This window comes from Acomys minous (assembly GCF_964271855.1).
Source record: "Acomys minous genome assembly, chromosome: 16".
NCBI classification, from domain to species: domain Eukaryota; kingdom Metazoa; phylum Chordata; class Mammalia; order Rodentia; family Muridae; genus Acomys; species Acomys minous.
This window is the reverse complement of record NC_140498.1, coordinates 65,650,852-65,675,429: the sequence shown is the minus strand read 5'-3', so window position 1 is coordinate 65,675,429 and position 24,578 is coordinate 65,650,852. Positions and strand designations below refer to the sequence as shown.

The following is a 24,578-nucleotide window of genomic DNA, read 5'->3' as shown; positions in this document are numbered from 1 at the left end:
CTTTCTTTCTTTCTTTCTTTCTTTCTGGTTTTTGGAGACAGGTTTTCTCTTTGTAGTCTTGGTTGTCCTGGACTCCCTTTGTAGACCAGGCTGGCCTTGAACTCACAGCGATCCGCCTGCCTCTGCCTCCCGAGTGCTTGGATTAAGGGGCGGGGGGGGGGGGGAAGGGGGGAGGGGGGGGCGGTGCACCACAACGCCTGGCTCCTATAATTCCCATTTCTTATCACTGCAATTGAAAAGCCGGGTGAATCTGTGTATGGTGGTACAGGATGTCATCCTAGTTACTCCAGAGGCTGAGGCAGAAGAAGCATAAATTCAAGCTAGTCTTGGAAACCCACTGAGATCTTATCTTTAAAAGTAAAGTGTGGCCGAGCATGGTGGTGCACGCCTTTAATCCCAGCACTCAGGAGGCGGAGGCAGGTGGATCGCTGTGAGTTCGAAGCCAGCCTGGTCTACAAAGCGAGTCTAGGACAGCCAAGGCTACACAGAGAAACCCTGTCTTGAAAAACCAAAAAATAAAAAAAAATAAATAAAAGAATAGTAAAGTAAAATGTGTGTGTTGGGGGTAGGTGGGTTGAGAGATGGCTCAGTGGTTAAGAGCACTGACTACTCTTCCAGAGGAGCTGGCTTCAATTCCCAGCACCAACATGGCAGCTTACAATTATCTGTACCTCTAAGATCTCACACCCTCGTACAGACATATACGCAGACAAAACAGCAACGCACATAAAAGTAAAAGGAAATAACTTATTAAAAATAAAATGTGGGGCTGGGGAGATGATGGCCCGGGAGTCACCTGCTTGCTGTAAAAGCATGGGGACCTGAGTTTGAACCCCTAGCTCCCACCTAAAAGGTGGGTATGCGCTGAGGGGTAGAGACAGATTCATCTGGGAGCCTGCTGGCAAGCCAGACTGGCTGAAAACTTAAGGGCCCAGTAGTGAGAGACCATGTCTTAAGAAATAAGGTTGGGGGAGAGCGTGCTGGAGAGATGGCTCAGTGGTTAAGGACATGTCTCTCTTCCAGAAGGGCCCAGGTTCAATTCCTAGCACCCATCTGGGAGCTCACAACCGTCTGTAACACCAATCCTCAAGAGAAATCCAACACTTTGTTCTGGCCTCTGAAGGCACAAAGCCCACATGTAGTACACAGACACGTATGCAAACAAAACACCAGTATACATAAACTAAATCATTTTAAGCTGGGCTCCACCTGTAATCTCAACACTCTGGGAGGCAGAGGCAGGTGAATCTCTTGTGAGTTCGAGGCCAGTCTGGTCTACAGAGTTCAGAATAGCCAAGGTTACACAGAGAAACCGTGTCTCAAAAAAAAAAAAATTTTTTTTTTTTAATTAAAGTGGCCAGGTGTGGTGGCTCAGCTCATGCCCAGCACTCAGAAGACAGAGGCACTCCGAGTTCTAGGCTAGGCTGGTCTACAGAATGAGTTCCAGGACAGTCAGGGCTATACAGAAAAATCCTGTATCTCACACACACACACACACACACACACACACACACACACACACACACCAATAAATAAGTAATAAATAAATAAATAAGGGGGAGCGTGATAGAGACCCCAAATTGACCTGTAGATTCAGCACACACCGACTAGGATTGTAGCTCAATGGTGGATCGTTTGGATCACTTGCCTAGTGTAAGCAAGGCCCTGGGTTCTAGCACTAGTATTGGGAGTGGAAGGGAAAGGACCAGAGGCACAAACTGGGAGTAAAGGAAGGAGAAAAGCAAGTTGCAGCATAAAACAGCACTAATCCTTTAAAATGCACATGTGCAACACACGCCCACAGGCACACACACACCTGTGTGTGATACTGAACTACAGCACTCAAATCTCCATCAGAGTTTCACCTGAGACACTGAGCTTCATTCTAGGCCAACACCCCAGCCCGTGTCAGTACACTTGAGCTAAAAGGAAAACCCTAACCTGTTTACTTATTAACTGTCCGAGTCAGCAGTGTCTCCGCAACAAGGAAACCAGCAAAACCCCCAAACCAAAGGAGCAATTATCTCCTTTAAAGTGCTAAAACTGAGGCTCTCAGGGCTTTAAAGACTCCTTAAGGCCAGGCGTGGTGCTGCACGCCTTTAATCCCAGCACTTGGGAGGTAGAAGCAGGTGGATCACTGTGAGTTCGAGGCCAGCCTGGTCTACAAAGTGAGTCCAGGACAGCTAAGGCTACACAGAGAAACCCTGCCTCGAAAAAAAAACAACAAAACAAGAATGCTTAAGCTGAGTGCACTGGCACAGCATTATAAAGCAGGCACAGGTGGGTCCCTGAATTGGAGGCTAGCCTGGACTACATAATGAATTCCAGGCCAGCCAGGTTGACATAATGAGACCCTATCTCAAACAAAACAAAACGGAAAAAAAAAAACTATTTGGGGTGGCAAGACACAACTAAATAAATGTAAACAAATGAAACTCACCAATTAAAATTACGCCTCATAAAAAAAATGAGGAAAAGGGGGGACCCTCTTCAAATTCCTGAATGATTACCTGCCTCCCAAAAATGTACATGCATGTCAACGTAGGCAACTATGGCAAAAATTAAATGTGAAGACACTAATTTTACCCAAGATACAGATGAGATTTTATTTGAATCAAAGGAACTCAAGCCCAAAGTAGAGAAATGGGGGAAGGGAATCAGTCAGTTTAAGGAAATGACAGATTAAAGGTCACTTCCTGGCTAGTAAAACAGCTCAGTGTTTTGAAGTGTTTACTGCACAAGCTATGAGGATCTCAGTTTGGATCCCCAGGACCGGCATAAAGGTCGTGTGTGGTAGTTTGTTCCTACAACCCCAGCACTGTGGGGGCAGAGACATGTGGACTCTGGGGACTCACTGCCTGGGCAGTGTCTGTCTCAGACAGTGATGTCAACCCGTGGCTTCCACACATGTGTGTACACAGCCAAGTGCATACGTACGCATGCATGCTCAGGGAGTGAGTACATGTGCACACACCATGCATGCATACCCAGGGAGTGAGCACATGTGCGCACACCGTGCGTGCGTGTGCCTGTGTGTGTGTGTGTAGATCAGACTGGCCTGTAACTCACAGAGACCCTCCTGCCTTTGTGCTGTTTTTAAAAACAAAATCCCAATCATTGAATTTTACCAATGAAGACTCAGGAGCCAGATGCTGGGGTGAGAAAGTCTGCTATCTCAGAGAGGCAGAGAAAGCACCCAGCTGACCTTCCTACTCAGCTCACATCCCTGAAGGAAAAAGCCCCTTCTGCTCCTCCACATCATCTTTAAAAACCTTCAAACTGAATGTCCCTCCTTTTTACTTCCTGTGTGTCTCTATCTGTCCTCTGGACTTCCTCTCACTTTCTGTGTTTTCCTATGTTCACTTCCTGTCAACTGGTTACTTGCTCAACTTCTTGACCTTTATTTCATCCTGTTTCCAGAAAGTTGTGCCACACTACAATTACCTGTCTACAATGAACCGGAAGTTCTTGTGTTAAAGGTGTGTACTAGCCACACCACAACAAGAAACTGGGGGTGGGGGGAGGGGGGATTTCCCAATTCCCAGTCTCGGGGTTCACAATGGAATCAAATATCCTGCAACACCTCTGCTTCCCAAGCGCTGGGATTAAAGGTGTGGTGGCTCACACCTGATCCACTTCAAACTACGCTTGACCTTCCTTCGATTAACGGTTGTTCACTCATTACATACTTAGGAATGGCCTGCAAAGCGCTCTGTCGTGTATAGGGCTGAGGAATGTGGATAGAGCATGAAGCAATAGCTCAGCCCTTACAAGCATGTGGTGGTCTTGCAGAGGACCTCAGTTCTGTTCCCAGCACCTTCATCTGGTGGCTCGCAACCACCTGTAACTCCAGCTTTGAAGGATCTAATGACCTCTCCTCTCCTGGCCTCTGCAGGCAGAGACACAGTTGCATAGCCCCCGCCCCTCCCCAACATGATGAGAAACAAAAATAAATCTATTTTTCAAAAAGTAGTTGGACATGAGCCAGGTGGCGGCGGCGCACGCCTTTAATCCCAGCACTCGGGAGGCAGAGGCAGGTGGATCGCTGTGAGTTCGAGGCCAGCCTGGTCTACAGAGCAAGTCCAGGACAGCCAGACAGCCAAGGCTACACAAAGAAACCCTGTCTCAAAGAAGAAAAACAAAACAATAAAAAACAGTACCAGGCAGTGATGGCACGCACCTTTAATCCCAGCATTGGAGAAGCAGAGACGGCCTGATCTCCAGCCTGGTGTTCAGAACAGGTTCCAGGGCAGCCAAGACTACAAAGAAGACTCCCTGTGTCAAAAAAATGTAGACTGGACAGACACTTCCCCCTACCCTTGTTGTCCAGATAATCAGGTGAAGCTCTTTTTTTTTTCTATCAGCAAGAGGGCTTAGAAAGTGCTATCCCCTCCGGCCTCTCCACTGTATAATAGTGTTGTTTAACAGGAACATTGTATAACAGTGTTTAATAGGAGCATTGTATAACAGCGTTCAACAGGAACATTGTAAAACAGTGTACAGCAGAAACTCATGCAGCCAAACTCCAGCACCGAGAACACCATGAGGAAATAATGTGTGCTCTTTCTGAGATTTGCTGAAGTGAAAAGCATCTTGACCTTGCTGGATTTCAAGAGAAGCCGATGAGATAAGCATGTGTTGCAAAAACCCCCGTGGGCCCAGTGGGAAGTGACACGAGTGTGTGAAGTCAGCCCCTGGCAGGCCTAGCAGTGAGGAGTATTGTTCTCAGGAAAAGCCTTCTCAAGGGAAGCAAAGGACCGGGTTCACAGATGCTATTGGAGGCTTCCTAGGAAGGTGCTATTTGTCATGGCCAGGTTTTCCAAGATTCACTGTCTTCTCACTAGCCTGGGAACACCCATCTCTGCCTACATAAGCACCCCTCCATTTGTTTCTCAAAAAAAAAAAAAAAAACGGACTTTGTTTTCAGCTTTCTGAGACAGTCTGGGGGGTGGGGGGATAGCCCAGGCTAACCTTGAATGCACTAGGTAGCTGAGAATGGCCCTACGTGTCTGCACCTCATGTTGCTATCTCCCAAGGGACTGGGATCACAGGAATGTCCCACCACATCTGGTTTACGCAGTAGCTAGGGTCGGAAACCAAGGCTTTGTGCGTGCCAGGTTCTGCCAACTGGGTTACATCCCCTACCCCCCACACACCCCACTTTCCCCCCACCCCACCCCGCAGCCTCAAGATGGGCATTTTCACAACTCCGCCATCTTCCCCCAATTCACCTGAAGCCTAGATCTTAACATGAACCCCGCTTGCCCCAACACCATCTCTCAGCTTATCAGCCTGTCAGGCAGCAGTCAGACGTGAGCCAGGGGGACAGTCGTTAGCACAATAGGAACCCGGAGTTAGGAAATGGGGCCCAAGTTGTGCTGTCCGATAAGAGGGCCCCAGAGGGCTTCTTTGAAAGAGTGCCACTGCATTTGCGACCTGACTGAAGAGACATAGACATGTCTGGAGGTCGTGGGAGATGTAGCCAGTGGTAAAGTGCTGGCCTAGCAAATGGGCCCTAAATTTAATCCCCAGAACCAAAATGTTAAAAGGAGGAGTGGGGGGGCGGGCCAGGGGAGAAGCAGAAAAAAAAAAATATCTGGAAGAGTACAATCTCCATTAGAGAAATTAGAAAATGTTAAAAATTTAGGGCGAGGAGCTAAGGAGATTGCTCGGGACTTAAAGCGCTTGCTATATTGGTTTTGAGGACTAAAGCTCAGGGCCCCAGCAACTCAGGCAAATGCAGGATGGGCGAGGCAGCACACCTGTCATTCCAGCCTGGGAAGGGGAAAGCAGAAGATCCCCCACACCAAGCTGCCTAGCCAAGACTAGATGCATCTGCAAGCTCTGGGTTTGATTGAGAGAACCTGCCTCAGTGAATAGAGCAGGAAAAACAGCTGGGTTTGATTCCTGCTATCAACCTCCGACCTCGGCATGCATGAGCACATGTGCGCACGCGCATCTTCACACATGCCAAAAAAAAAAAAAAAAAAAAACCAGCACACGCACGCCACCCACGCACCCACACCCACACACAAAAATTGGGGAACTAAAGTGGACCTAATGTGGGGGTGGGGGAGCAACAGGTAGAGGACGTGGGAACACAGACCCGAACTGCAAGCTTTTGACGTTAAGACTTCGAGAAAGGTCTCTGAATTGAGTTAACATACACTTTATGCCCAAGACAGCCTTGCAAACCTTAATTATAATTTGGGCCCCATCTGCCGTTAACCTAGGTCACCTAGGAGGCCGTAGAGGAAAACAGTGGTAGTGAGACCAGCCAGGGAAAGGGATGAAGGTGGCTAAACCACAGTGTATGTTTAGAAGGGACGGGCTAAAAGATGTCAAATCTTATCTCGCCAGCTGTTGGGTGGCGTTTTAGACTTGAACTCAGTAAGACTTGAGTCCTAAGGGACCACAAATGACAGCAAAGCCGTCCCAAGCCTGGAAGACTCAGACACCCTAGCATAAGTCCCTAGCTCCATCGTTAGTAGGTGCGCCTCTCTGGGGAGATCATTTTCTTCCGGTGTATTGAACCCTTGCTTCTTTTTTTTTTTTTTAAATATATTTATTTATTTGATGTATATGAGTGCTCTACCTGCGTGTATACCTGCAGTCCGGAAGAGGGCCTCAGATCCCTATATAGATGGTTATGAGCCACCATGTGGTTGCTGGGAATTGAACTCAGAACCTTTGGAAGAGCAGCCAGTGCTCTTAACCCCTGAGCCATCTCTCCACCAGAATCCTTATCTATTAAACGGAAATGAGCACGTTAGAATTGACTTCACACCTCTGACTTCCAGGTCAGCGGACCGGGAAGAACCCACTCCCACTCCCACCCCCACCCCAAAGACAGAGGCATCCAGGTCAATGCGCGTGCTCCGGACTCGGGACGGTGGGCGCATGCGCGAGCCTTTTTACTTAGGCGTGCGCCTGCGCGCAGCTGGGGTCCAGTCCGCCCGCGGAGTCAGGAGGGCACGCGGGGCTTAGGGCGGCGCGGTGGGCGGCGCACCATGCCGGGGATGGTGCTGTTTGGCCGGCGCTGGGCCCTAGCCAGCGACGACCTGGTGTTCCCCGGGGTCTTTGAGCTGTTCCTACGTGTGCTGTGGTAAGTGAGGCCGCCGTGCAGACGAGGAGGGCGCGCTGTCGCTGAAGAAGGCGACCGAAGTCGCGTCTCCTAGGTGCTTTACCCAGCAGCCTCGCACCCCCAGCTCCGGTCAGCCTGCACCTAGGACTTTAGAAGGTGCAGTCTCTGTGTGTGCATTTGACAGGTGTCCCGGACCTTCCGCGCGACAGGGCACGAGAGCTAGGGCGCGGCGCCGATGCCCTGGAGCATCAGAAAGCCGTAGCCTCCAGGTCTCACCTTCTTAGAGAACTTTTGAATCACTGGCTTCCCGTCTTTTTGTTGGGCAGGTAGCAAAGTACCTGTCTCTGCAGAACAAAAATGTGGGAAGTTACAAGTACAGAGCAGTTCACAAAAAACCAAAAACCAAAAACCAGTATAGTAGGGTGGTTTTGAAAAACGGAGCTACGCTCAGAGGGAACCGCCGCTAGTGCGTGACAGCGCCTGGCCTGCCTGGCAACGAGGTACAGCGTTCTTAGGAAAAACATTCTCAAGAGAGCAAGGAATGGGAGCACCAAAAAAACTCTTTCTAGAAACTCTCCTTCTCGAGGCAGAGTTTTTCCTTTATCTCCTGACACGGGGCCCAGGCGTTTGCAGGCCTGACAGAAGAAGTTATATCTTAAGTTGGGTGGGAGGGTGTAACTCTTTTTGACGGCGTGCTCACCTAGCATGCAGGAGGCCTCTAGTGACACGTTTGAGAATTCTGGGGTTTGGGTTTCTTTTTAAATGCACAGATATAGTCTAGGAACGTGCTTTTGTTTTTGATCCCACGTGTAGGGATATGCTTACTTGGTTTGAATTACAGTTGGCTACAATATGTGTTAATCGAATGTTGCTGGACCACACAATACAAATCCTGTAAATAATTCAGCAGTTACTTTGTTTGTTGCTGACATGATTGTAAGTCGTGATGGATACTTTCCCCCCGAAGACTAGCTCACTTAGGCTTTGGCTTTCGACAGTCGGCTACATCTCTTGCTTGCCTCAAACTCCACTATGCAATGTGGGGATGACCTTGAACTTCCCATCCTCCTGCCTCTACCTCCCCAGGGCTGGGATTACAGCTGTGCACGCTTAGTTTATATAGCACCGGGGTTCGAACCTAAGGGCTCCTGCGTACCAGGTGAGCATTCTGCTGACCCAGCTTCCTCTCCAGCCCCGTTTAGTTTTGAAGTGGGGGCTCCTCGTGCATCTTAGGGTGGCCTGGAACTCATATATAGCCCAGGCTCAGGCTGGTCTCTACTAGATGCTCCTCCTGCCTCTCCTGTGCAGGGATTACAGGCAAGCCCCGGTACGTGGCTTCCACCAGGTATAGAATAAAGACAGAAAGCCACCCCCTGTGCCAACCGTCTGGCTCCGGGTAGCCTTTTTTAGTGACGAAGTTACATTCCACGTCGGACTTCAACCTTGTTTGGGGGAACAAAACTTCCCTTTTGTCTTCATAGCAAGTTTTATGACGCCACTTTCCCTCGTTGTGCACAGGTGGTTTGCCAGCCTGACCCTGTACCTCATGCACAGAAGGAAGCTGGACTGTCCTGGAGGAGTCCTGCTCAGCACTTACTTGATCGTGCTCCTCGGTCTCCTGGCTGTTATTGTGTGCACCGTGCTGGCCATCGTGTATGTCAGCATGAGAGGTAAAGGGAGCCGTGTTTGCTGTGGGAACCCAGCTTTGATCTTAACAGCCGTCCTGCAACGCCATTTGCCTACTGTACAGCTCGCCCACTTAGAGTGTATTCAGTGGTGGTTTTTTTTCCTTCTAAAGTGTGTGTGTGTGTGTGTGTGTGCGCGTGCGCGCATGTGAGTACCTACAGTGGTCAGAAGAGGGCGTTGGATTGGGAACACCTGGACCCGGAGTTAGGGGTGGTAGCCAACCACTGCACTGGCAGGTGCTAGGAGCCAAAGGCCAGCCCTCTGCGAGAGCGGCAGGTGTTCTTCGCCACTGAGCCGTCCGTTTCCCCAGCCCCACACAAGGTCACACACGAGGTTCCTGCTGTTTCCACAGGTGAAAAACCATCACTACAGGTGACCTCAGAACATTTTCCTGTCTGTGTATCTGTACATGTTTGTGTGGGCTTCTGTGTGTGTGTTTAAAAGCCGGAGGTTGATGATCGTTGGCAGCCTTCCCAGATCACTCTCCATGTTATTATTAATTTTTCTTCCCCCTGAGGTAGGGTGTGGTCACAATTCCGTTCCTTGGTCAACGTTTACCCCTTCTCCTAAGGTCACACACACACCAAACCAAGGCGTGATTTTGCTTTGCTTCTGCATGGGGCTGGGGGATAATCTGGAGAAGCTCTGATGACTGACCTACCCTTTGCACATCCTACTGTTAGTCGATGTACAGGCTCTTCTGGGCCAACCAACTTGAGTTGAATTTTCTGTTACTTATGACTTGAGCTGTTTTCACTAGAACCAAAAACAGCATTTTATGAAAACGTATTAAATGGAACATGACAGCGCAGGCCTGTCATTCCAGCTTCTTGGGGTTACAGTGGAAGGACCAGAAGTTTGAAGCTTATTTTGATAGAGAAAAAATTTAAAAGACAGGTGTGTGGGGTAGGGTTGTAGCCCATGAGAAAAGGAGGTAATTTCCTTGATACATACGTACATACTTGGCGTGTGTGTGTGTGTGTGTGTGTGTGTGTGTGTGTGTGTCAGTAGGGATTGAATCCAAGGCCTCATGCATATGAGGCAAATTCCTTCCATCTCTTCTTTGTGAGTGAAGCCTTGCACTACGGCTTGTGACTGGCATAGCACGCCCATGGGCAGCGCTCTTGTCTTTGCCTCCTACGTGCAGGGATTCCAGGCAATGCACCGTCAGATCCAGCATGGGGCCTTGGCAAGAAATAAAGAAAGAACCCTCGATCGGTAGGAAAAATAGACAAAGAGCTTAAACAGTAAAGGAAGAGGTTTTTGGGGTTTTTTGGGGGGGGTGTTTATTTTATTTTATTTTTGTAAAAATTTCAGCCTCAACCATGCACAGAAAGCATTAAAATATACATTTCATTGCATTGTGAAGGTGGAATGAATGAACAGCCTGGTCTTTAGGTGGGGATCAGGCAAACCTTTGGACAGGCCAGTGTGATAACCTGCATGCATTAATCAGTGTATATTTGCACATACACACAGAAGGGCTTGTGATCTTCCTTGTAGTATGGTTTGTGGAAGGAAGAACCAAGTGATTCTTTTTCAGAGTCATAGGTATTTGTGGTGTAGTTGGGAACAGTTTTGCTTTTGTTGTAGTGTTTTCTTTGCTTTTTCAGGATATTACTGTGTAGCCCAGGCTGGCCCAAAATGCACAGGGATTTTTTTTTTCCTCCCTCAGCTTCCCCAGCGAGGGCTAGGATCACAGGTTTGCACCCCACATTCGTCCCTGTAGTTGATTTAAGAACTCCCCCATGAAACCCTACTTTTGCTGCTGTATGGGGTGGGGTCGGAGTGGGTGGTCTGCATTCAAGGCCACTGTGTTTTGGCAGAGCTTTTTCCATATGAGGCCTTTTATCTGCCATATCTGGGTAGGGCCCTTTATCTCTGTTTGTGGGTTAAGAGCTCATCGCTCAACAACTTCTTCTTTTTCTCCTTTTCCTCCTCCTCCTTCTATTTTGAGACTGGGTTCCTCTATGTAGCCTTGGCTGTTCTGGACTCACTTTGTAGACCAGGCTGGCCTCGAAATCACAGGGATCCACCTGCCTCTGCCTCCCAAGTGCTGAGATTAAAGGCGTGCGCCGCCACGCACAGCGTCATAGCTTAACTTCTGTGTCAGAGAAGATGGCTGCAGTGGCTAAGGTGTCTGTGATTCATAAATCTGTGGCATAGACCTTCTCTTGCTTGCTCTTATGAATGTCGTACCTGATGAGGGACGTTAGGTCACTTTAGGAAGTCTTTGTTGAGGACAGCCCAATGCAGCGGTGTCTCTGAAGGTTAGGATCATCAAATTAGGATTGAGGAAAAAAATAAATATGGAAATAAGTGGGTTGTTTTTTTTTTTAAAGCCACACATAGTGGTGCACACCTTTAGTCCCAGCACTCCAGAGGCAGAGGCAGGCAGACCTCTGTGAGTTCAAACTCAGCATGGTCTACATAGTGAAACCGTGTCTTTAAAAAAAAAAAAATGTGTTTTTCTAAGGTCTGAACCAGATGAGGCCTGGAGGAGAGGGACTCATGAGGTCCCCTCCTCTAGCTCAGGGACAGTTCATGGGTGCTGAGGGGAGGGGGAGGGTCATTTTTCTTCAGTGACGTAGCCACTGGTCAGTTGCCCGTGTTCCAGGGAATAACTCCCTGCCCATACTCAGGCACCCTGAATTAAAAACAAGCAAAACAAAACAAAGGACATGAAAGTAGGAGGGGACTTCTCAGGAAGAGGGCGTTCCTGAGGGAGTGGGGGGGCCAGGGAGGGGTCACAGCCAAGATGTACCGGGTACATTACATGAAATTACCAAGGAATTTAAAACTGGTTTTTTCTAGGTAGATGCAGCTTTTTTCAATATCTCATTGATTATCTGGAAACTTAATTAGACACACCCCATCTGCATTCCTTGTCAGAGCTTCTGGGTGCAGAGTTGCAATCACAGATGCAGCCAATGTGTTAGAACGTGTCCTATTACATAGAACCCTACCTGCAGTGGAGGCCTGCTCCCTGGTTTGTTCAGTCTTGGCCACTGTTACAAAGTAACAGGCTCCTCTTCTTCCTCAGTCTGAGAGTGCTGTACCACCAGTTAGGCAGGGAGAGGCACTCACTGCCTGTCAAGCCTGACGACCCAGGTTTGGTCCCACATGGTGAAGGAGGGAACAAGCTCCTGCAAGTCTCCCCCGACCTCTTGTTTTGTGCCATGTCACAGATGTGCTCATACACAATAAATAAATGTAAAAAAAAAAATTTTTTTTTTTTGGTTTTTTGAGACAGGGTTTCTCTGTGTAGCCTTGACTGTCCTGGACTCACTTTGTAGAACAGGCTGGCCTTGAACTCACAACGATCCGCCTGCCTCTGCCTCCCAAGTGCTGGGATTAAAGGCGTGTGCCACCACTGCCTGGCTGTAAAAAAATTTTTTTTTTCGAGACAGAGTTTCTCTGTATAGCCTTGGCTCTCTTGCACTTGCTTTGTAGGCCAGGCTGGCCTCAAATTTACAGAGATCCACCTGCCTCTGCCTCCTGAGTGCTGGGATTACAGGTGTGCGCCACCACACCAAGCTCTGTAAAAAAAAAAAAAAACTAAAAATTAATTACCATATAAATGCCTTCCAGGAGGCTTGATAGTGCCTAATTTAAAAAAAAAAATTTTGTTAAATCCTTTTTGTTCATTTGAAGTAGGGTTTCTCCACGTAACCCCAGCTGGCATGAGACTTGCTACGTAGTCCATGGCACCCTTGAATTTACAGAGATCTTCCAAGTGCTGGGATTAAAGGTGTGTGCCACCATATCCAGCACTAAAGATTCATTTTTAATTTTTAACTGTGTGTATGTGTCTGCATGTGGGAATGCCACATCTGTGGGAGTACCTGCAGAGTCCAGACGGGGTGTTGGAGCCCCTAGAGTTGGAGTGCAGTGCAGTTGTGAGTCCTGGGAAGCGAACTCAGGAAGAGCAGCAAGTGTTCTTCACCACTGAGCCAGCTCTCTAGCACCAACATTTTACACCAGTGTTCTTGTTTCAGCCCTGTGCCTGTGACCCCAGTTCCCAGAGAGTGAAAGCAGGGCAGGCACCTGGAGTTCATTGGCCAGCCAGCCCAGTTGAATTGATGAGGAGAGGGCCTTCCTCAAAAGCTAAAGCGCAAAGGCTGGGGAAACGGCCCAGAGGTTAAGATCCTATGCTCTCTTACAGAGGATCCCAGTTCAGTTCTCAGCACCTATATGGATGGGTAGCTCACAACCGACTGCAGCCCCACGTCGTGGGGATCCAGAGCCTCTGGCTTCCCCTATGGATTCCTGTATTCACATGCACCACTCCCTATTAGATGGGTACACAAAATTAAAAATAAAATAAATCCTGTTTAAAAATAAGGTTTGAAAAGGGCTGGAGAGATGGCTCACGGGTTAAGAGCACTGTCTGCTCTTCCAAAGGACCCAGGTTCAATTCCCAGCACCCACATGGCAGCTCACAACTGTCTGTAACTCCAGTTCTAAGGGATCTGACACCATCACACTAATGCACAAAAATTAAAAAAGTAAATAATTACTAAAACAAAATAAAGTGAAAGGCTGGGTGTGGTGTCGCACACCTTTAATCCCAGCACTCTGGAGACAGAGGCAGGCAGATCACCATGAGTTCAAGGCCAGCCTGGTCTACAAAGTGAGTTCAGGACAGCCAAGGCTACACAGAGAAACCCTGTCTCAAAGTCACCCCCCCACCCCCCACCCACAAAAAAAAGGTGAAGAGTAAAAGAAAAGCACACAACATTCCCCATTGACTTCCATAGGAAATAGTAGGGACATACACACACCACACATACACAAACACACACACGGACCACACACACAGGAAGATGCACTATATACACAGACACACCACATCAGATACTGTACACACACACACACACCATATATACACACACACACCACACACACAGATGCACCTCATACAAATATCATACACACCACACACATACACACACCACACATGTACCACATACATAGACCACACACAAACACCACACACACACACACATGTACCACATACATAGACCACACACAAACACCATACACACCACACACACACACACACATGTACCACATACACAGACCACACACAAACACCATCCATAACACACATACACACACATAAATACACACAGACATAACACACACAAATGCACAGACACACCACACACACAGACACAAGTGTTAAGCTTTGAGCCTCAGTTTCTTTGTAAAATGAGATGCTCGCTCCCCGGCAGTTTGTGAGGCGTGAGGGATAATGGGTAGTACGTATCAGGTCACTGAGTGTTCAGCGCCGTGTCCAGTAGGCGGGGAGTTTATGTTCCTGGCTGTTAGAACCTGGCAAAGATTTCCTCTTTTGCCCGGGGCAGTCCCCATACCTGCTGCTCCAGTTTAATTACACCCATAGTGCTGCTTGTGGTTCTCAGAAGTCCAGTTTGGCCAGTGATTGCGTAGCCCTCCCTAGTTAGAGCCCAGAAGTCGCTTCGACTCTGAGTCTAAGAAACGAACCTTCTGTCATGCTTCCCACCCTTCCCTTTGTCACTTTTTTTTTCTTCCTTCCTTTTATTTGGGGGGGAGGGAGGGGGCGGCGGCGGCAGGGAGGATTTGTTTTGTTCTGTTTTCTAGACAGGGTTTCTCAGCTATCTTGGAAGTCACGCTGTAGACCAGGCCGGCCTTGGCCTCAGAGACCCGCCTGCCTCTGCCTTCTGAGTGCACCACCCAGCACGGAGGACAGGATGTTAGTTTTGAGGCTACCGGCTTGTGCCACCATGCAGTCCTGTGGTTTGAACTCAGGGCTTCATGTATGCTACTAGGGTAGCACTTTACAGGCCGAGCTACACAGCCAGCCCTGCTGAGAGGTTTGACTGTTTGTTTTGTTTGTTAGTCTTGTTTTTCCAGTCAGGGTTTCTCTGTGTAGCCCTGTCTGTCCTGGAACTCTTTCCGTAGACCAGGCTGACCCCTCGCTTCTGCCTTCTGAGTGCTGCGATTAGAGGCAGGTGCCACACTTACCTGGCTAAGGATTAAATAAATATACGTATTTAATTTCATGTACATGTGCATATCTGAGTGAATGTGCATGCACCATGTGTTTGCAGGAGCCTCCAGAGGCATTGGATCCCCTAAACTGGAGCTGCAGACAGTTGTGAGCCAAGAACCAAAGCCAGGTCCTGTGCAAAAACAGGAGTTTTGGGATTAAAGGCGTGTAACACCACCGCCCAAATTTGTCACTTGCTTTCTAATTTGGGCACATGTCACCAAGTATAAGTAAGAGTTCAGTGGTGGGTACAGCAAAATACAGAGATGTTCCAGTAGCTATATCTTTTTCTTTTAGATTTATTTTTAAATTATGTGTATATGGCTGAGTGTGGTGTATGACGTAAGTGTTCATAGCCAGTTTCAGGTCCCATTGCAAGAGCAGTACATGCTCTTAACTGCTAAGCAGTTTTCCAGGCCTGTAGCTAGTGTGTGTGTGTGTGTGTGTGTGTGTGTGTGTGTGTGTGTGTGTGTGTATGTGTGTGTGTGTGTATACTCAGGTGTGTAAGTGATGTGTGGAGGGCGGAGATGAAGATCAACTATCTTCAATCAATCCCTCACCATCTTATGTTTTGAGACCGTGTCTCAGTGAACCTACAGCTCATTAATTCAGCCAGGCTGGTTGACCAGTTGGCCCAACGATCCACCCATCAGCCACTCCCATCACAGTTGTAGACACACCTCAGCCCTCTCTCTCAGCTTCCTTGTGGGTGCTAGGCATCTGAACTCAGGTCCTCATACTTTTACGACAGGCACTTCATCAGCTGAGCCATCTCTCTAGCCCCTCTTGGTAGCCAGAGAACAGCTCCACATCTTACAGCAGGCTTCCTCCTCCCCCACACCCTCTCCCCCCAGACCCCCCACCCCCCACCCCCCACCCCCGCAAGACATGGTCTCTCTGTGTAGCCTTGGTTGGTCTGGACTCTCTTTGTAGACCAGGCTGGCCTTGAACTCACAGAGATCTTCCTGCCTCTGCCTCCTGAGTGCTGGGATTAAAGGCGTGCGCCACCGCGCCTGGCTCAGCTCCGCATCTTAGGAGACCTGTGAGCAGTTGGTTCTTTCTGTGTTTCAGGAACCATTTGTAACCCTGGACCTCGGAAGTCTATGCCTAAGCTGCTTTATATCCGCCTGGCGCTCTTCGTGCCAGAGATGGTCTGGGCTTCTCTGGGGGCCGCCTGGGTGGCAAAAGGAATCCAATGTGACAAGACAGTTGTGATTGGCATCGTGGCCACCGTCATTGTCAGGTGAGGTGCTCCTCCTCCCCCTCCTCTTCCTCCTCCTCCTCCTCCTAGCTTCTCCTCAGGTGTGTTTCTGGGCAGTACAGCACCATGATGTCGTGTGAACGTTTCTGACCTAGGGTAACAAATGAAGACTTAGATGGGTTTTGATCTGTCAGAAACAACTCATCTTCCAGCTGCCGTCTGTGAGTGTTGACTTTCTCCCCAGTGCTTATTTTCTGCAAGTTCCCTCTCTCATAAGAGGGGCTGGAGAGACGGCTCAGCACTTAAGAGCTCTTATCAAACTACTGTGAGAATGGAGTTCACTTCCTAGCACCCATGTGAAAAACTAGCCTTCCCATGTACACCTTTAACCCCAGCTCCAAGGACGGTGGTGACAGGAGCATCACTGAGGTATACTGCCTCCCAGCCTAGCCTGGAAAACATGAGCTCAGATTCAGAGAGAGAGAGAGAGAGAGAGAGGTGCCTTAGAGGAAGGCTTGGAAATTGATCAAGGAGAACACCTTCTGTCATGTACTTATATACTCAACAGCAACTCATAGAGACATAAAATAAGTAGATTGATTAATTCTTTAACAACAGTGCTTAAGAGCACTTGCTGCTCTTATAAAGAACGCGACTTTGGAGGCCGGGCGTGGTGGCGCACGCCTTTAATCCCAGCTCTTGGGAGGCAGAGACAGGTGGATTGCTGTGAGTTCGAGGCCAGCCTGATCTACAGAGTGTGTCTAGGACAGTCAAGGCTACACAGAGAAACCCTGTCTCGAAAAATCAAAACAAACAAAAAACACACCTGACTTTGGTTTCCAGCACTCGCATCAGAAGGCTGCAACTCCAGCTCCAGGGGATCTGGTGCCCTCTTCTGGTTTTCAAAAGCACCTACACTCATGGGCATACATGCACGCGCGTGCACGCGCTCGCACACAGACAATATAAAAATAAATCTTACCAAAAAGAGAGAGAGAGAAGCCAATGGCCAAAGGAAGGGTGGAGGTTGAAGGTGAGGTTAGAACTGGTGCCAGGAATTAAGACAGTGTATAATCGTCTAATAAGGCTTATAATGCGTTTTTTATATCTTTTGTAGTAAAGATTTTTAATATTTTTTTAAACATTCATTTGCTCATTTGTGTGGGGAGGTGTGTTTATACGCCATGGCATGTGTGGAAGTCAAAAGACAACTTGTGGGAGTCCGTTCTCCCCTTCAACCATGTGGGTCCCAGGTATTGAGGTTGGGTTACCGAGCTTGCACAGTAGATGCCCTTACCCACCAAGCCATCCACCCCCCCAAGATCTTAACACCAGTCTAGTTTTGTCCCTTTGTGTCACAAGTAAAGAAATGGAAGCTTGTGCTGGAGTTGCCATCCCTGAGGCCCACAGGCAGGGACAACAGAGTTTGCATCTTACCAGCAGGATTGCAGTGGAGAACACGCAGGGCCTTGCACACCATGGGCAGTGTAGAAACAGTGAAGGCTGAGGGTGTGGTGCAGTTGTTAAAGCTTGCACAGCAGCATCAGGACCTCGGTTCAGATCCCCTCACTTTGGGTGCTGGATGTCGAGAGCTTAGCCAAATCACTGGACTCTACACTCAGTAAGAGCCCTGTCTTAGTAAGATGGAGAACAGTCAAGGAACACTCCCTGATGTTGGCCTCTGGCCTCCACACACACGTGTGCACGTACTCGCATGAGCACATATGTACACCGCACACTAATAGAAACAGTTTGATGGCAGAGCACCTACCGGAGTGCTCCATAAGGTGGACATTCTTTTTGTTTTACTACGAAGAACCCCAGAGCACTGAGGAGTACCTAGGTCATAGTCAAGGGGTCCTGGAGAACTAGTTCCAGTGACTTCTATGTCCAGGCTACAACGCTGCCTACCACACAAGTCCTCGGTTCCTTTGTGGGCTTTAATCTCTGGTCTTCGTGGGATTTGGGTTAGCTATAGATTCACGATGAAACTTTTTTCCTTATATTGTGTGTGTGTGTGTGTGTGTGTGTGTGTGTGTGTGTGTGTATGACATGGCACACGTTAGAAGTCAGAGGATAACTTGGAGATCAAATTCAGGTCCTCAGGCTTGGTCAAAAGCACTTTAACCCCTGAGACATCTCACTGACCCTCATAAAGAACTTTCTAGAAGAAAATCGCTTGTCATAGTCGGGCTCTCAGAGCTCTGCCTCCCCTTCAGGAGTACAGAACCTGGGCTTAGCCTGTGTGCTCGTACTGGGCTCAGGCCAGCAGCCCTTCTTGGTCAACAAAGCTTTCCCACGCTTTGCTTTTTGCAGTTGGATTGTCATTGCTGCCACCATGGTCACCATCCTCGTTGTCTTTGACCCGCTGGGTGGGAAAGTGGCTCTGCGTTCCCAAGGCTTCCCCGATCACCTGGATGTTCCCAGCTCGAGCCAGTTATTGACCGGCTTGAAGACGGCTGCGAAGAGCTTGTGGGAGACCAGGGTGAAGTTGTGCTGCTGCTGCGTAGGCCAGGACGACAATGCCAGAGTGGCCTTCTCCAGCGCGGCCGACCTTTTCTCCACCTACTTCTCCGTAAGCCAAAGGGCTCTGCCCTGGTCTCCTTCTGCTTCTGTAAATGCTTCTGTGCGGGGAGGAGGAGCACAGAGCCACTGAGCCACTGTAAAATGGCCTTTAGGACCTGGACCCCCTTGGGCATGGGCTTCGGGGGGTGGGGTGACAGCTCTTGGGAGGGCTTCGCAGACGGCCATTGACTGCAAGGATGGCCAGGCCTTTTCCGTCCCTTGTTTATTTTGCTTTATTGAGACAGGGTCTCCTGTAACCCAGGCTGGCCTGAGATAGACTTCATAGCCAAGGGTGACCTTTAGTTTCTGATCCCCTTCATCTGTCTCCTTGGTGCTGGGGTTACAGGCGTGCCCACCATGCCCAGTTTATTTGGTGCTAATGACAGAACCCCGAGGCTTCGTGCATCTAGGCACAAACTGTACTAGCTGAGCCTCATCCTGGTCCTCAGCTCCCTTCTCGATGGCTAGTGTGTCCTTTTCATTAACGCTGGTCCATTACGGTCCAGCCAGCACATCGTTTTTAAGGAACTAAAATCGCCTTAGGAAAGAATCTGCCAGTTGTCTTTTTATATCTCCTGTCTGGCTTAGTCAGCAGGGAGATATGTATAAATAATGCCCTGCACCCAGGCATGCATCAGAAACGGAGTTCTCAGGCCAGCAAAATGTCCAGCAGGTAAAGGCACTTGATTGATGACCTGAGTTCAAGTCCCCAGGACCCACGTAAGTGAAAGGAGAGGGCCGACCCCTGTAAGTTGTCCTCTGATGCTACACACACATAAACACACCAAGAAATGTAAAAAATAACATAAAGAAATATTTCTCGCTACTCACCATGACTAGTGACTCAAGTACAAAGTGCGTCATGGTTGTAGGCGGGGCTGCTCCAGGACTTGGACATGCCTCTTCTTTCCCCGCTGTCTGTCTGTCTGTGTCTATGTGTCTGTTTGTGTAATGATGTGTGGGAGCTACTCTTATTCTGGGTATGGAAACCAAGTAAAAGAGAAGAGTCTTTTCGATGCCCTCGGTACTTTCTGTCTCTCGCTCTCTCTTATATTTTTGGTTGTGAGCCTAGGCATTAACGGCTGAGCTGTCTCTCCAGCCCTCTCTCTTGCTCCTCTGTAGTGTCTGACTGACTTTGAACTGTTAGGAACTAGTGTCAGCATGGCGTACTGCAGCGGCCTTTATGTGGAGATCTAAGAAGTGTGCCTGAAAAATCTTTCTTTCTTTTTTACTTACTTATTTATGGTTTTTTTGAGACAGAGTTTCTCTGTGCAGCCCTGGCTGTCCTGGGACACTCCCTGTAGACCAGGCTGGCCTCAAACTCAGGGATCCACCTGCCTCTGCCTCCCGACTGCTGGGAGTAAAGGTATGCGCCACCACTGCTGGCCTTAAACTTGTTTTTACTTTTCTCTTTTTACTAAATCTTATAGAGCGCTTCAACCCAGTCTCCCGGTATCTAGGGGAAGAGGTACCCAGTCACTACCATGTTTACTTGTGGGGGGTGGGGGGGCAGTAGGGTCTCATTAGCTGGGAGTGACCTGAACTCCTGGTCCTCCTGCCGCCATGTCCTGAGTGCAGAGATGACAGGTGTGCTGTACGGGCAGGTTTTGTACAGGGCAGGAGACGGAGCCCAAGGGGCCATGCATCAAACACCCTCGTTGCCTGCCAGAGGCCCAGTGGATCATCTGTGATTATTCCTGTGGGCTAGAAGTACTTGCTACTACTGGTGGGGAATTTTGCTTGGTTTCTTTTCTTTCCAATTACATCGGTTTTGTGTATGTGGATGGGTACATGGCATGTGTGGAGGTCAACGTTGGTTCTCTCCTTCTCCCCAGGGTGTTCTGGGCATCAAACTCAGGTCCTCAGGCTTAGCAGCAAGTGCCTTTGACTGAGCCATTCATCTGTGGCCTCCTGACTCATCCTTCCTTCCTTCCTTTTCTTAAAAAGAAAAAAAAAAGATTTCATTTATTTATTATGTATACAGCACTCTGCAGGCCAGAAGAGGGCATCAGATCTCATTACAGATGGTTGTGAGCCGCCATATGGTTGCTAGGACTTGAACTTAGGACCTCTGGAAGAGCAGCCAGTGCTCTTAACCTCTGAGCCATCTCTCCAGCTCCCTTCCTCCTCCTCCTCCTCCTCCTCCTCTTCTTCCTCCCCCTCCTCCTCCTCCTCCTCCTCCTCCTCCTCCTCCTCCTTCTTCTTCTTTTTGACACAAAGATTCACTGTATAGCTCAGGCTGGCCCTGAACCTGCAATCCCCATGCCTCTGGGTCTTACAATTCTGGGCATTTGCCACCAGGCCCAGCTAGTGGAGGATTTCTGGCTTCCGTACTTGTCCACACGAGAAGTCTCACTAGTGTTTTACTGGTTTCTGATTTCTTTGCTGGCACAGTATACCCCATAATGTTCAACCTTGTGAATCTGCCACTGAGTACGTAGCAATGCAAGCATCGGCCTAAGAAATGAGAATGTCGGGCATAGGGCACACACAGACCTTTAATCTTTAATCCCAGCCCTCCTATGGCACCATGGTAGCTCACAGGCTAGCCAGCCTGGAGAACATAGTTCAGCAGCTATAAAAAGAGAGGCCCTTCCTCAAAGCAAGTTGGGAGGAGAATGCCAGCCCATAAGGGTTGTCCTGTGACTTTTGCACACACACACAATTTCTTTTTTATTTCTTTCTTTTTGTTTTGTTTGGTTTTGTTGTTGTTGTTGTTGTTTTGGTTTTTCGAGACAAGGTTTCTCTGTGTAGCCTTGACTGTCCTGGACACAGCGATCCACCTGCTTTTGCCTCCCGAGTGCTGGGATTAAAAGTCTGTGCCACCACACCTGGCTATTTATTTATTTTTCACACACAGTTTCTTTAAACAGAAATAGGTAAGTCACTTAAAATGAAATTTCAGTACAATGATCAAGTTAGTAGATTTGTCTGAGGACAAGGTACTCGAAAATACTAAGCTAACATCTAGAAGAAATCCTACGAAGGAAAGCTCTCTTTAAGGTATGTGGTTAAAAGCACTTCCTGTTCTTTCAGAGGACCTGCATTCAGTTACCAGCACCCACACTGGTTAGCTCACACGTGCCTGTAACAAGCTAGGCAGTTGTGGTGCATGCCTTTTATCCCAGCACTTGGGAGGCAGAGGCAGAGGCAGGCAGAACTCTATGAGTTCGAGGCCAGCCTGGTCTACAGAGTGAGTTCCAGGACAGCCAGAGCTACACAGAGAAACCCTGTCTCAGAAAAAAGAAACAAGAAAAAAAAAAACATGTCTGGATTGCAGCTCCAGAGGCTCCACCACTACCTTCTAGCCTCTGAGGGCTCCCACACTGGCACACACGCATGCCACATACTTACACTTCTAGCCTCTAAGGGCTCCCACGCTTACATACACGCATGGCACATACTTACACTTCTAAGCCTCTGAGGGCTCCCACGCTTGCACACACGCATGCCATATACTTATGCTTGGGAGGCAGGAAGATCTGGAATTCTAGGTCATGTTTAACATAGTGAGCTGAAGGCCACCTAAGCTGGGCGAGACTGCCTCACACAAACAAAAGGTCACAAACACCTCTTTCCGTGTAATGTGCCTGTGTACTTGCACATCTGCCTTCGAACTCTAGTCTACTGGATGCTGAGGGGTTTCCCCAGGCAGCCTGATGGGTTTTACAGCAAGCCCTTGTGCTTTTCCTCCCAGGACACAGACCTGGTGCCCAGCGACATTGCAGCCGGCTTCACCCTTCTCCACCAGCAACAGGACAGCATCAGCAGCAGCCTGGAGCCCCAGGAGGTCGTCACCCAACTTCCAGGGCAGCCTCAGGTAATGACAGACCCCACCTCTGCCGCCCATGCTTCTGTGTAGGTCTTCAGAGTCCTACGGCTAAAGGGCTAAGCTGGGCACAGGGCACGCAGGAGGGTGAAGCAGAGAGCCGTAGCCCAGGATGATCTCGGTAGCCTTTGGACTGAAGGCCAGCGTCCGCGCCCACTTCTATCTTGTTGTCCTGGTTACCCTGTGGGAAAGTCAGTGTTAGGTTCTGCCCTCCGGGGTGGGGCCCGAGTCACCCCAGAGTGTGTTTTCAATGTCGACTAGGAAGCAGAAGCACTTCAAGCTTTGCCTGAGGGAGAATTTCGTGCCATAGGTCTTTATGCTTCCCAAAGAGAAAGTTGTGCCAGGCTTGGCAGTACACACCTGCTGGTCCAGCAACAGTGGGGGTGGGGTGGGGGGGTGGGGGGGCAGGAGGATTGTGAGTCCCAGACCACCCCAGGCTGCACAGTAGAAGGGACAAAACTAACTCTTTTCTTTCTTTCTTTTTTCTTCCTTCTCTCTTTTCTGCCATCCCTTTTTGCATTGCTAGAGACCAGAGTCTTGTACATAATTAGGCAGACTGTATTACCACTGCCCGTGTCCCCAGACCCTCAAGAAAAATAACACAGGGAGAAAGCCATAGACTGTATGCATCCTTCTGCATGGCGGCCAGGCATTGACTGCACCCGTGTTGCTGGGGTAGAAAAGCCATGCAGTCCTCCAGGGATTATTACTGTGAGAAGATACGAGGTCAAAGGTAGCTGATGAGAAAAAGCATTTGTTTGGGACTTAATAGTTCTGGCGGGCTAGAGCCCATGACAGTCAGCGGCGGGCAGACGGGCAGGCAGGCATTGTGGACCAGTGGGCAGGCAGGTAGCCATGGCAGGCAGGCAGGCAGACAGGCAGGTAGGTAGGCATAGTGGGCGGTGAGTAGGCAGGCATGACAGGTAGGCAGGCATAGCGGGAGGGTAGGCAGGCAAGCCAGCGGACATGGCGCTGGAGTAGGAGCTGAGAGCTCGCATCTTAAGACACACCTACGAGGAAGAGCGAGCTCCTGGGAATAGTGTAAGCTTTTGAAACTTCAAAGCCCTGACCCAGTGACATAACCTCCAGGTGCTCACAGCACCCAGGTAGGAAGCCATGAAAGCCTCTAGCCAGGAAGTTCCTGCAGGAGTAAAAAAAAAACCCACCAGGCATCCCTCACACTGCTGGTGGAGTCCATTGCTGGCTGCTTAAAAACCAGCTTTTTAGAAGCTGGTGGACCTAAGAGTTTAAGGCCAGCTTGGTGTATATAGAATGTTCCAAGCCAGGCAGAGATAAGTACTGAGACCTTGTCTCAAAAAAATGAAAGTCCTAGGTATGGTAGCGTATGCCTTTGGTCCCAGCACTCAGGCGGTAGAGGTGGTAGATCTCTGAGTTCAAGACCAGCCTAGTCTACATAGCACGTTCCAGGACAGGACAGCCAGAGGTGCACAGACCCATTAAAACACACACACACACACACACACACACACACACACACACACACACACACACACAGTTTTTCTCCCACAAGAGGCTGGAAAGATGGCTTAGCTGTTTAAAAACTTTCCACACAGGTGGGAGGGCCAGAGTATGGGTCCCTGGGACCCATGGAAATGCTGGGTGGGGGTACTGGCCTGTCTGAATTTCTAGTCTTGGAAGGTGAAGACAGGGGTGGGGTATCCTTGAGGCAAGCTACCCAAGCCCCTGAGCTCTGGGTTTGAGTCAAAGATCCTGCCACAGTGAACAAGGTGGAACAGTGAAGATTCTCGGTGTGAACTGTGGCCTCCACGTGCACATGCATGCACACACCAGGGCCTACACCCATGTGAACACGCGTGCGCACAGGTATACCACAATGCACATGGGGAGAAAAGGAGTCTTGAGATTCGAGGAGGAATGAAAAATCAGGAGGAGGCAGAAGCTGGAGCCCAGGTGTAAGGTCTCAGGGTGGCAGCAGGAAAAGTGCACACTTCTTTAGCATGGGGCCCTGAGTTCAGAGTCCCAGAACTCAGTCAAAGCAGGACGTGCTGTCGAGCGCATCTGTAATCCCAAGGCCCTACAGCAGGATGGAAGCTGAAGACAGGGCAGACACTTCTAGAGGCCGGAGGACCAGCTAGCTGGGGTATCCAGCAAACACTGTTTTTCCAACAAGGTAGAAGGCAGGGACAGGCCCCTGAGG

At 49.2% G+C, this 24,578-nt stretch overlaps 1 protein-coding gene across 1 annotated transcript in view; it reads left to right on the top strand.

Moving 5' to 3' along the window:
* The first annotated feature begins 6,923 nt into the window (after window positions 1-6,923).
* The window catches only part of DAGLB (diacylglycerol lipase beta), a 40,708-nt gene continuing 23,053 nt past the window's right edge, over window positions 6,924-24,578 (top strand). Inside the window, exons 1-5 of the mRNA XM_084763913.1 lie at window positions 6,924-7,105; window positions 8,603-8,754; window positions 15,876-16,047; window positions 18,322-18,580; window positions 22,268-22,390. Coding sequence (XP_084620039.1) covers window positions 7,011-7,105; window positions 8,603-8,754; window positions 15,876-16,047; window positions 18,322-18,580; window positions 22,268-22,390 — 801 coding nt within the window. The 5' untranslated portion in view covers window positions 6,924-7,010. The remainder of the gene's footprint in view (window positions 7,106-8,602; window positions 8,755-15,875; window positions 16,048-18,321; window positions 18,581-22,267; window positions 22,391-24,578) is intronic.